Genomic DNA, 13,700 nt, shown 5'->3' with positions numbered 1-13,700 from the left:
TACATCTCCGTTTCATATTTGCCTAGGCTACAATAAATGAATTGAACGAACTCAACTGACAACAGGTATCTACTGATTCGGTCATTGAGACTACAGAATACAGACTACAGAATACAGTACAACAAACTTTCTGTCTTTCTGAAGTTTATTTTTGTATTCCGGGGTACAGTAGCCTAATTGTCTAATGTCTTGACAATAGTTTTTCTTACCGGCTTGCTGTTTAAACTGACTGCGCCGGTCTGAACTTTCCTGCCAGGTTTATGGCGTAAACCACTACATCTCGGCACTGGCATTGCCTAAACTCATCGTGTGGGAAATCAGATTATCTGTCAATATTGGGCTTTGAAAGTAAGGGATATTTGCTCAGTAATAGTAGGCTACATTTTGTAACATTTATAGAGAAACCAAGGGGAAGTTAAATTAGAAATTAGAATCGCTGAAAATTGAAAACACATACAAAAAAAGATTCGAGGCTTTTGAAAAGAGATTCGGGGCTTGAGACCCCGAAGCCACCCCCTGAATGCAGTGACTTCTGCATTCAGTTAGATTTGCCCTGCCCTAATTTTATTTTTGACTCTTCCCGTCACCGTTGCAACCTCTGAGCGCTCATTCTCCAAGTTAAAGATCCACTTGAGGAGCACAGTGGGACAGGAGAGACTGAGTGGACTTGCCATGTTGTCCATAGAGAATGAGAGAACAAAGAAAATGGACATACACAGAGCATCGTGGACGAGTTCGCGGAGTGCAAGGCTCGTCGTATGCCCTTCAAATAGTGCTGCAAGGCTATTATTGTTGTTTTATTAGGGGCATGTAGCCTAATGTTTTTGTTGTTGTTCTCTTGGGTACACTTCATGTACGTTCGATGACTTCAAAATTACATAGTTGCTCTCCGTGGCGCTGACGCTAGACCCACTGTTGCGGGCATGTGTATGTTGTAAAATTATGTTATGATGAGTTTAATAAAGGGCCCGGTCATGTGCCCCGACCCCGGCCCGGCTCTGACTTGTTCCGCCACTGCCACTATTTGTATGAAATTGTGTAATACTACCTTGTCAGTCGACATGGCTCTTCGGAAATTACCTTTGGTCGGCTTGTAAACAAATCCACAATGTACCATGTCCAAGGAGAAGGGTGCATGAGTGGTATTTACAACAGTTGTGTAAAATACAAATACTCCACAACTGTAGGGGGGACCCCAGTAGCACCACCTTTAACCTAGGAGGACTCTCTTTTATTGTGTGTCTCCTGATGTCAAAGTGCACACCAGGATATCCATGGGATGTTGGGATGGGATGTCCATAATTATATGAGAAACTTGAAGAGGTATGTACATCCAAGTCAGAGGCGATTGCTCTAAGACTACAGGGGAAGATCAGCCTCCTCTAAAATATCACGGAAAATCACATCAAATAACACTATTACATTAGCTTCTAGCCTACTATTTCAACTAGAACATGCTGAAAAAATGTTCAACTTCATGGCTAGTTTGTTCAGAAATAAGGTTTTGCCGGTGATTATCGTGATTTCGCACCCGTAATACATTGCTGTAACAACACGATCCATCAAAAAACCATGCAAAAAACCCATAGACACTCGGCTTCACTGGACTTTAAATGGCACTACAGAGTGGGCTGATCTCAGTGCAGAAAAGCTACACGTTTATTGGACAAGCGCCACAAAATCGTCATTTACAGGGAAGCCCGGCGTCTCTGGGAGTGAATGGGACAGTGGGATGGCCCGGACACCGAGCTTCTGTATGATGATTGGAGGAACCGTCATAGAGGCTGGACTGTGATTGACAGCATATGTCGCGATCTGACAGGAAGTGGTTCAAGTTCAAGGCAGGAATGCGTTAACGTTAGTGTTGGCAGGTGAAGTCGAGAGACAAGGCAAGTTACAGCTCAAATTCTCATAATTTGGGAGCAATACAGTCGGTTTCTATTTGTCTTTGTAAATAGCATACTGTAAATAAAACCGTAATGTGGAGTTACAGAGTTTGTGACTTGCTTTTGTTCCAGTTGTGTATTTAGGCTAAATTAGGTAGCGCGCTATATAACGGTGTAGGCTACATGCCATGCCAACTCTATAGCCTACTGTTTGGGATACTTTTTGCCCTCAAAGAACTATATAGCACCTTAATAATATTAATTTAATAATTTACCATTTTTATCAGAGCTTCCCCTGTTCCAAAGAGCAGCAATCGCCACTGATCCAAGTGCATATTTTTTTACCTGTTTTTTTTATTCATTCATTATCATTAAATGTAGTTAGTTTGTTTTCTTCCAATCCTGTCGCTGCATTTAAACTGATGGCAAGCCTCCCTCTCTGCACAACTTCTCCATCCCCCTGTCGCTCCTCCGTCATCACCTTCTCCTCTCACTCCTCAGTCCCAACCAGTGGTGTAGTCTACAGCAGTGGTTTTCAAAGTGGGGGCCGCGAGGGGGTGCCAGGGGGGCCTCAGCAAGTTGGAAATAAAAATAAAAGCAACAAATAAATACAAAATGTTGAAATATACCCATTACTATGAGGGTTGTTATACAATGCCATTATAATAATTTGTCGCATATCTGAACATTATTTTCCATGATAATGTCACAGTCCGGCCCAGAATCCCCACTTAGTCTGTGATCTGTCATGCCTCTGTTGTCCCGGGACTCCATTCCAGGTTTTCCCTCTGTCCTGGCTCTTAGTTGACTGACAGGGTTGCTGCCCAATCATCAGTGTTTGCACTGTCACACCTGTTGCCACTCTCCTCGTCAGCCATAGCATTTAAGCAGTGCCAGGAGAAACACTCTTTGCCAGATTGTCACGTCTTTCACAGTGGATTCTCGCCTATGCTCGTGCGCTTTTGGATTACTGTTTTTTGACCTAAGCCTGTTTTTTGGACTTGTGAATGGGACTCAACCATTTTGGAAACCTTTGCTTGGACCTTGCATTCTTTTGTTGCCAACCTATGCCTGTTCAACCACGTGAGTCTCGCCTAGCCCTTTTGATTCATCTGCCTGTGTTTTTCTTGGCCTACCCGTGTACCGAACTCTGCTTGTTTTTGCCACCTTGGATTTTTGACTGAACCTTGCCTGTACTGCTGCCTGTGTTTCTGCCTGCCTACCTGTGTACCGAACTCTGCCTGTCTTGCCACTATGGATTTTGACTGAAACCTGCCTGTACCTCTGCCGTTTTTGGATTTTGAGTTTGCACTGTTTTGTCAAGTCACACTGCCTGGCTGCCGTTTCCTGTGTTCTGTCATTAAAACCAACTAATTATACTCTCTGCTTTTGGTTCCACAGTAACTCATCTGGCAACATGGAACCAGCAGAGATGGAACAGCTGAGTCGCTGTGGAGAAGCAAGGAGCTATGCTGGGCACTCACCAAGGGGAGCTAGTCCAGGTGAATCAAAACCTTTTAACATTTCTTGATAAATTCAACACCCTTTCTGGTCAAGTGCAGCAGCTACTGGTTACCCCTCCCCAGCCACCTGTATCACCTAGCCCTGCACCTCCAGCTCCAGCTCTGTCTCCCTTTAGAGAGCCTAGGCTCCCTGCTGCCCAGCCATATGATGGAGATCCAGGTACTCATGGGACTCTGACAAGGATCACGGTCAGTGTATGATTATGCCATAGAGTTCCGCACGTTGGCAGCATCGTGCGGGTGGAATGAAAATGCCTTGTTGGATTCTTTTTTAACTAATCATTTTCCATGTCATTGAGATTTCTCATGTCCCAAGTGTTCTTGGATTCCCATGGCTTTCCTTGCACAATCCCCACATCAACTGGTAAGACAATACCATCTTGGGGTGGAGTCCTTTCTGTCTGTCCTCATGTTTGAAGTCTGCTGTTACCTGTCTCTAACTCTCCAGCTGTGGAGGAATTCCCTGATTTATCCAATGTGCCACTGGAGTATTTGGACCTCAAGCTAGTGTTCAGCAAATCATGTGCAGTCTCCCTGCCCCCTCATAGGCCATATGACCGTGCCATTGAGCTGGGGAGAGAATGGCAGACTCCATTCTCTCTCCCCCTCAGAAAGAGGAGCTATGAATAAATACATTACAGAATCATTGGCTGCTGGAATCATCCGCCCGTCATCTAGAGATTCGCGGTTACAGCCGCGGACTCTGCGGTTAAACCGCAGATCGGGCGGATGACGTGAAATATAATATTTTAATTAAATTCGGGCTGGTGGCGGTTGAACCAAACGAATCACCCATATACATTAAAACAACCAGCGGATGGCGGGCGGGTGCGGTTTTGAAAATTGGTCAAAAAACATTGGTGCGGATGGATAAGTTTTGCTATGCGGTTACGGTTGAAATAATAGCCCATCCGCGCATCTCTACCGTCATCGTCTCCTGCTGGTGCTGGTTTCTTTTTTTGTGGGTAAGAAGGACGGCTCGTTGCGCCCCTGCATTGACTATCGTGGACTAAATGACTACAGTCAAGAATCGTTATCCTTTACCCCTCGTCAACAGCTTTTGATTTGCTACAGGGGGCCCAGATTTTCACTAAACTGGACTTGAGAAATGCCTACCACCTTGTGAGGATTAGGGAGGGAGATGAATGGAAAACAGCCTTCAACACCCCAACAGGCCACTATGAATATCTCGTGGTCCCTTTTGGATTAACCAATGCGCCAGCTGTTTTTCAGGCTCTGGTCAACGATGTCTTGAGAGACTTCTTAAATGTTTTTGTTTTTGTTTACCTTGATATTTTGCTCTTTTCCCGTACTCTTGCTGACCACAGGCTCCACGTCAGGCAGGTTCTCCAGCGGCTTCTGGAGAACAAACTGTTTAAGGCAGAGAAGTGCGAAGTCCATAAGGATTCAGTCTCTTTTTTTGAGACTACATTATCTCTCCCTCCCAGGTCCAGATGGACCCCTCAAAACTGAAGGCAGTGGTTGACTGGGTCACTCCTTCCTCAAGACGGGAACTCCAGCGTTTCCTGGGCTTCGCAAATTTCTACAAGCAGTTCATCAGGAACTACAGTTCTGTGGCTGCCCCCCTTACTGCTCACTTCTACTAAGTCCCCTTTCCGCCTCGCAGTCTGGAGTGGGAGGCATTCTGTCCCAGAGATCCTGCAAGGATAATAAGCTTCACCCAAGTGCTTTCTTTTCTCGCCGCCTCTCTCCTGCAGAGAGAAACTATGATCTTGGAGATCGGGAGCTGCTGGTAGTGAAACTGGCCCTGGAGGAATGGAGGCATTGGCTGGAGGGAGCTGATCGTCCTTTCCTGGTATGGACGGATCACAAGAACCTGGAGTATCTCCGAACAGCCAAGCGCCTCAATGCTCGACAAGCCAGGTGGTCTCTTTTTCTCACAGTTCAATTTCTCTCCTATCGTCCAGGATCCAGAAATGCCAAGCCAGATGCTCTTTCTCGGCAATTCTCCTCAGCTCAGGACCCAGCCTCCGTGGAGACCATCCTCCCTTCTCAGTGCCTGGTGGCAGCAACCCGAATGAATATAGAGACTTGTCCAGAAGGCTCGGGAGCAGGAACCAGTACCAAGTCAAGAACCCCCCAACCACTTGTTTGTGCCTCTCAGTCCGGTCACAGGTGCTGGAATGGGGGCATGGTTCCATAATTGCATGCCATCTTGGGACAGCCCGGACCCTGGCACTGGTCGGACAGTGCTTTTGGTGGCCATCCATGAGGAGGGACGTCCGGACCTTTGTGGCAGCCTGTAACATCTGCAGTAGGAACAAGACGGGTAACAGACCTCCTGCAGGGCTCCTAAGGCCTCTCCAAGGCCTCTCACCGCCCCTGGTCACATATAGCCATTGATTTTGTGACTGGGGTCCCCAATTCTGATGGGAATACCTGTATTCTGACAGTGGTTGATCGATTCTCCAAGGCTGCACATTTTATTCCGTTGCCCTCTGCCAAACAGACTGCCAAGTTGCTAGTTTCTCATGTTTTCCACCTGCATGGTCTTTACTCTGACAGTCTCTGATCGAGGGCCTCAGTTCTCTGCCTGGTTTTGGAAAGCGTTTTGCAAACTAATTGGTGCCTCTCCCAGCTTGTCCTCAGGTTTCCACCCCCAGACAAATGGGCAGACTGAGCGTGCAAACCAGAAGCTGGAAGTGGCACTCGGATGTATGACCTCTCAGGACCCTGCCTCTTGGAGCAAGACTCTTCCCTGGGTGGAATACGCACACAACTCCTTGCCCACCTCAGCCACTGGTCTCTCCCCCTTTCACTGCTGTTTGGGTTATCAACCACCCTTGTTTCCTACCCAGGAGGAGGAGGTTGCAGTTCCCTCAGCCCAGGCTTTTGTGCGCCGGTGCAAGAGGACTTGGTCTCGAGCCAGGACCCAGCTCTTGCGCTCAGTGGATGCCTTTAAGAAACAGGCAGACGGGCATCGTTCTGCTGCTCCAATGTACAGAGTGGGCCAGAGGGTGATGCTGTCCCCTCGCGACCTACCTCTCCAGTCCCCCTGCCGCAAGTTGAATCCCAGGTTTGTTGGACCATTCTCCATCTCGAAGGTAATCAACCCCTGTTCAGTTAGACTTGCCTTGCCTCTGACCTATGCGCCGTATTAATCCAGTATTCCATGTCTCCCAAGTGAAACCTCTTGTCTCTAGTCCCTTATCCCCACCCTCCAAACCCCCTCCTCCTCCCCCCAGGATTGTTGATGGAGGTGAAGTCTTTACGGTGAGCAGACTCCTGAGGGTGCGTCGCCGAGGTAGAGGACTCCAGTACCTCGTTGACTGGGAGGGCTATGACCCAGAGGAGCACAGCTGGGTCCCTGCCAGGTTCATCGTGGACCGCACTCTGATCACAGTTCCACCAGCGCCATCCGGAGAAACACTCTTTGCCAGATTGTCACGTCTTTCACAGTGGATTCTCGCCTATGCTCATGCTCTTTTGGATTACTGTTTTTTGACCTAAGCCTGTTTTTTGGACTTGTGAATTGGACTCAACCATTTTGGAAACCTTTGCTTGGACCTTGCATTCTTTTGTTGCCAACCTATGCCTGTTCAACCACGTGAGTCTCGCCTAGCCCTTTTGATTCATCTGGCCTACCCGTGTACCGAACTCTGCTTGTTTTTGCCACCTTGGATTTTTGACTGAACCTTGCCTGTGTTTCTGCCTGCCTACCTGTGTACCAAACTCTGCCTGTTTTTGCCACCTTGGATTTTTGACTGAACCTTGCCTGTACTGCTGCCTGTTTCTGCCTGCCTACCTGTGTACTGAACTCTGCCTGTCTTGCCACTATGGATTTTGACAAACCTGCCTGTACCTCTGCTGTTTTTGGATTTTTTGAGTTTGCACTGTTTTGTCAAGTCACAAGACACTGCCTGGCTGCCGTTTCCTGTGTTCTGTCATTAAAACCCACTAATTATACTCTCTGCTTCCTGAGTCTGCTTTTGGTTCCACAGTAACTCACCTGGCCTCACCGGCCCTGACGGATAATGACTGGGAATAATAGTAGAGTGATGGCTCTCATATAGCAAAAAGCCCCAAATGTAATTTTACACACTGTATGCTCCATCACAAAGTGCTTGTGGCTAAAATAATTATTAGGGTTAGTAGTATTGTCGATGGGTTTAACACATCAAGGGGTCCTTGGCCAGAACCTAGTGGTATTTGGGGGACCTTGTCAAGGAAAAGTTTGGGAACCCCTGGTCTACAGCACGTGATACGCAGGATTATGCAGTATACCCACTTAAAAAGCACCATCATCTCAGTATACCCACTTAAAATAGGCAAGGATACGTATTAACATTTGGGGTTGATCACAGTACACCCCATAGACTTTACAGTACACCCACTACAGCTAACAAGATCACAGTATTCCCACTACAGCTATAGACTACATCACAGTATACCCACTACAGATTCAGACTAGCCTGGGAAAATTCAAGATTCGCTCTGAAAGTCTGAGAAGGGTCTAGTTTCAACCGGGCTAGCTTCAGACTACATCACAGTATACCCACTACACCTAACTAAACTACATCTAGACTACACCACTGGTCCCATCCATCTGCTTGCCAGTACTGGGGGCATCCAGTATCCATTACATTACATTTGGCTGAAGCATTTTTAACCAAAGCGACTTATAGCATGGTAGACAGTTTGAAGGTTCTCTCAGCAATTCTACAACCCCAAATCAGAAAAAGTTGGGACGTTGTTTAAAATGCAAATAAAAATAGAATGTGATAAAGTCTCGTAAACCCATATTTAGCAGCAAAAATGACCGACAACAAATGTTGAAAACAAAAAGTTGGACTATTTCATGGAAAATATAGGCTATGTTGATTTTGAATTTGATGCCAGCAACAGGTTTCAAAAAAAGTTGGAATGGGAATGTTAACTACTGTGCTGCTTCACCTCTTCATTAGACTTGATTACTGCAACGCCTTATTCACCTGTCTAAATCGTCAATCCATCTCTGGTTTACAGACTGTTCAGAACTCATGTAGTCTTTGCCAGTGAGTTGCCAGTGAACGTTACATGGTTTGGTACCTGACTATTTAAAATATTTATTAACCCCATACTGTCTGGCTTGGCCCCTCAGATCCTCCAGCCTGGGACTTTTAGTTGTTCCAGAAAGTAAACTGTCAACTAGGGGGGACCGATCGTTTGCAGTTAGAGCACCCAAGCTTTGGAACAGCCTCCCTTATAACATCAAATCTGCACCATCAGTGGATTCCACTCATGTCTCTGCTAATTTATTATCATTATTATTATTATAATTTCTGTTTGTTTATTTTGTCTTGGGTACTGTACTGTATATTTTCCCTTTTGTTTCTTATATTGAACTTATAAGTTTGTGTTTGGTAGTATGTCCATTTACTTATTACTATTTTATTATTATTATTATTATTATTATTATTATTATCCTTATTGTTATCGTTACTATTGTTTTTTGTTTTTGTTTTGTTTGGTTGTTTGTCTGTAAAGCACTTTGTGCTCTGTGCTTGAAGAGTGCAATATATATATATATATATATATATATATATATATATATTTATTATTATTATTATTATTATTATTATTTTTAAAGTATATTTTTTGGGCTTTTTGCCCTTATTCGGATAGGACAGTTAAGATAGACAGGAAGGAGTGGGAGAGAGAGATGAGGAGGGATCGGGACATGACCGCAGGCCGGACTCAAACCTGGGTCCCTGTGAGTGCACTTGTACCCGTACATGGTATGGGCGCTGTAGCCTGTTGCGCCACAGCGACCCCCTATATTTATTATTATTATTATTATTATTATTATAATTTTTATATATTATAAAAAAAAGAATATTTTTTTTTTTTTTTAAACAAAATTCTGTAAATGTTTTGAAACTGAGGAGAACAATTGCTAGAGTTTTAAGAATTAAATACTGTCCCATTACTCCCCGATATAGGAGTTGCTCAAGAGTATGGGGCATTGTTATGTTTCTCATTCCATGATGCACCTAATTTGACAAATCTGGACTGCAGACAAGCCATTTTAGCACCTGGACTCTTCCTCTATGGAGAAATACTGTTTAAATAATTATGTGCAGAATCCATTTTGACATTGTTTTCCTGAATTATTCAAGGTCTTCCCTGGAAAAGACATTGCCTGGATGGCAATATATGTACCGTATTTTCCGGACTATAAGTCGCACCGGAGTATAAGTGGCACCAGTCAAAAAATGTGTCATAAAGAGGAAAAAAACATATATATATAAATATATATATATTGCACCTGAGTCGCAGGACCAGCCAAACTATAAAAAAAAGTGTGACTTATAGTCCGGAAAATACTGGTAGCTCAAACCTGTATCATTCATAATTAATTGTGCTTTGCCAAATGTGCAAGATGCCCATGCTGTAGGCACTAATGTTCCTCCACACCGTCATATGTTGAGTTTTGAACTGAGCACTAAAACAAGTTGGATAGGTTGGATACTTGTAAAGGCCCTCTCCTCTTTAGCCCAGATGAGTCCATGATTTCCAAAAAGAATGGCAAATTTTGATTGATCTAACCACAGGACCTTTTTCCATGTTACCTCAGTCCATTTTAGGCCCAGATAAGACGGTGGTATTTTCTGTATCATGTCTCAATACAATTTTGGCTGCAGTTTTTGAGTTAAGTATTAAACTGTGCACATAGACAATGGTTATCAGAGGTTTTCCTGAGCCCATACAATGACAGGTCTGGAAACAGGTCTGGTGTTGATGCAGTGCCATCTGAGGTCCAAAAGACCACGGCCATCAAATTTGTTTTTCAGCTCTTTCCCTTGTTTGCAAAGATTTCTCTGGATTCTCTGAATGTTTTAATAATATTATGTCCTATAGATGATGAATTCCCCAAATACTTCACAATTTTATGAAATAGTCACATTTGTCATATTAAGTTATTATTATTTATCATTACAAGTGATAAGTGCTAGAATTAGCAAGGCCAGTTGTAAGTAGTGCTATGAGAGGAGATACTCTATGAAGAGCTGGGTCTTCAGGAGTTTCACCAGCTGTCATATCTTCCTCTGGAGTCCTTTTTCTGGCTTTATATCGGACGACTTTCAGCTTTCACCCATCTCTGTTCGCCTAAGAGAATTTGGTCTTTCTGTAGAGACTCTGCTATTGTGCGGCTCTGCCCCTTGGACATTCACTGCGTTCATTCCGTGTTGAACTGTTTCTGAAATTCAGATTTGGTTAAATGCATAGCGAATCAATGTTGATCAAAATTATATTGACACTGATGGAAGCAGTGTGTAGTCCACATTAGGAATACCGAGATCATGGCAATGTGAAACCAGCCACATTTCTATACTTAAATAATCCTCTCTAAAAGATGATAAACATTGTGTAAGATATTATTAAAGTAGCCTAAAGGTATTCTTTATGCTTGGCTACTAGGGTTGCTTTTTTGAGCTGGTATTCCCAGGAACCTCTCTATTGCACATGCCTGACAGATATTAAACTTTAATCTCTTTGTATAAAGGCGTATAAAGGAGTACCAGTATGTTTTTTCCATAACAACTGAACTAATTGACTAAACTAAATAATAAACTAGTTGATTAAACATGTCTTGATTTAACATTGAATTTCCTATTCCTTAATAACAAGGTTGTTTTCATTATTTTTTATAAAATGAAAGTAATGTAAACTAAGTAATGAAAGTAATGTACACTGATCCTGCTTCGGTCGGCGGGTACGATACACTGAACTTGCAAGCGGGACATTCTGCCTACAGGCAGTAGGGGCGGGCGAGAGAGTCCTCATTCGCCCTGTAATGAGTCATTTAACCATATACCGACTTACGAAGATGAGCAATTAACACGAAAACGTTGCCTGGTGTCCCTTTAAGGCAGTGTTTCTCAAAGTGTGGTCCGGGGACCACTGGTGGTCCGCAAGCTATCCCAAGTGGTCCGCGAGCAGACGTGGTAAAATATAGTATAGATGCAATATTGAACCAACTTGTATGTAAATCCAAACAGTTCTGCAATATTGCCTATGTAAGCTATGCCAGTTTAAATCATATTAATCCTCTGACACAATAAGCAAGGTGCAAAGACAAAAAGCAAGGTGGTTCAGTGAGTAGGCCTATTGTGTGATATACTTTTGAAGTAGGTACTACTCTTTTTTTAGCTAGGTGGTCCATGAGGGTTTTTTTTATTGGTTAAGTGGTCCTTGGTCTGAAAAAGTTTGAGAAACACTGCTTTAAGGTGTGTTGTAGTCAAGTAGTTCATCATAATTTGAATTACTTGCACCACTTCAATATTAACAGAGGAGGGCGCTCTTATACAATGGTGAACTCTCCTATGCTCAACTACTGTTTTAACAGGTGTTAATCCTTGTAAGGTGCCAATGTTCCCGGGTCTGGTGGACCCACCACATTATTAGGCTTTTAAATTAATAGGCCCTACTACAGCCGTAACATTTATGTAAAAATACCAATGATATAGACATTATTTATGTTTCATATTTGCCATTTACCCCTGTGAGATCATTTTCGTTTCATTTTTGTGAGAAAACAAAGAAATTCAATTAAAGGAAAAAATACAAACAAGATTTTTGGAACTTTGTGTGGGAATAACAGGTGCAGAAAGACAACATTACCGCACACACACACACACAGCAGGCCCAGGAGGATGACACAGTTAGGCTACATAGCACCTACAATTTTAAAAATAAGTTATTTTTTAATGTTCTTCACAGAAAATGAGCCAAGGCCAATGAGTTTGAGTTAGAAGAAATAATAAATAGCTTCTTTTTCAGGTCCCGAACACCTAAGGGTTACTTCCATATGCACAGGAGATAAAAAACACAGCCGTTTTTAAACCAAAAGGAAAACAGATTTCTGTGGTTGGTCTAAAGGCGATGTTTAATAGGCTAACATTGCCAAATTGTCCACAGTAATTTAATTAAAACGATGATATCACTTCTTTGTCTATTTTACGTAGCCTAGCCAATGTAGCCATCATGAAAAAGCATCACTGCTCACTCTCACGACAATTCAGTTGCACTTCAAAACAACATCACCGTCAACCTCATGGGGGCACCGCAGGACAAAGGACAAAACCGGTACGATCCACCACTCCGACACTCTCCTAACTTGAACAGTAACCTATGAACAAACTACCGGTATTATTCAAAAACATGTGAAACCGCCGATATTGCGCGGTAGAGTGTCATAGGCCTCTTTTATAGCTCACGGATGCCTATCGCTCTGATTAAATAAAGCAGCCTAGCCTACCATTTGATTTAACTGAAGATTGCCATGCTGTCTGAATGAACTAACTAATGAATGAGCATTTAATTAATTGACAGTTATTGATAAAAGTTATTGATAAAAGTTACTTACACATTAGCGTACTGGAGAATTTATAGCCACTATAAATTGATCATCCTTACTTAAATAAGAGGAACAATACAAACATAGGCCTATTCAATAATTTAAATATTGCGTTCTTTCGACTCTAATTTGCGTTGTAATACACGCTGTTCTCACGCTGATCTGTTCTGAGCCTTTGGGTAAGGTGAGGATAAAAACTATTTAATAATATTTTCGGACAGCTGGTCGCCAATGAAGTGTTCACTGGCTGCGAGAAGAACAGGCCCATCATCTGCAGACACAAAAACAGTGTGGCCCTGCATGTGACAACCAGACAAGCATGGCCAATGGGATTACGCCAGTTCCAGAACCGTTCCTTACTTCAATCGCCACAGGGGACCCAAATAAACGTCGATTTGTGATGGGTCGATTGTCCTCTTCCAAACGAGGGTGAAACAAGTCACTCTGGATGTGGAGTATTTTAATGTCAGAATTGCTCTCAGATTTATATTTTAACATCCACTCTAAAATCTAGTATCTGACCATTCTTAATTAATTTTATTAGGCAAAATTGGAAAATGTAGCATATAAAAACCTACTTATGATGTCACATGACATGAGTGACATCTCTATTCAATATTTACAATCCATTAATGATTCTTTAAGTAAAGTCATGGAAACATCAGTTATTATCAATCATTATAAATCTATGCTATTATCATGTTGTAATATGCTTACTGCTATTGTTGTATGTTTGAATGCAAAAAGAAAAACAGGCAAAGGTCTTGTTCTAATGTAAGTGATGTAGCACAGTCTCTTAAAAAAGCTAATAATATTATGCAGAATTCTGATGTGCAAAGTCCAAAGATACATTTCGTAATATAGGCCTACAGTACATACCAAAGTGTATGATACATATAGTGTGTTGTAAACTGTAAACTTAAGAGTCTG

At 42.9% G+C, this 13,700-nt stretch overlaps 1 protein-coding gene across 1 annotated transcript; it reads left to right on the top strand.

Moving 5' to 3' along the window:
* The first annotated feature begins 4,282 nt into the window (after positions 1 to 4,282).
* On the top strand, positions 4,283 to 7,322 carry LOC121706437. The gene is made up of 2 exons (XM_042088182.1): positions 4,283 to 6,446; positions 6,616 to 7,322. The coding sequence occupies exons 1-2, from the start codon at positions 5,902 to 5,904 to the stop codon at positions 6,878 to 6,880; spliced, it is 810 nt and encodes a 269-aa protein (XP_041944116.1). The 5' UTR covers positions 4,283 to 5,901; the 3' UTR covers positions 6,881 to 7,322.
* Positions 7,323 to 13,700: the final 6,378 nt, after the last annotated feature.

The sequence above is a fragment of the Alosa sapidissima genome, chromosome 4, assembly GCF_018492685.1.
Source record: "Alosa sapidissima isolate fAloSap1 chromosome 4, fAloSap1.pri, whole genome shotgun sequence".
In the NCBI taxonomy this organism is placed as follows: Eukaryota; Metazoa; Chordata; class Actinopteri; order Clupeiformes; family Clupeidae; genus Alosa; species Alosa sapidissima.
Note: the sequence above shows the minus strand (reverse complement) of the source record. Positions and strands in the feature narration are given on the sequence as shown.

Coding starts and splice junctions, on each gene's coding strand:
- LOC121706437 (XM_042088182.1), top strand. CDS start 5,902: ATGTTTTCCACCTGCATGGTCTTTACTCTGACAGTCTCTGATCGAGGG. Junction 6,447..6,615: donor TGCCGCAAGTTGAATCCCAG/GTTTGTTGGACC, acceptor TCCTCCCCCCAG/GATTGTTGATGGAGGTGAAG.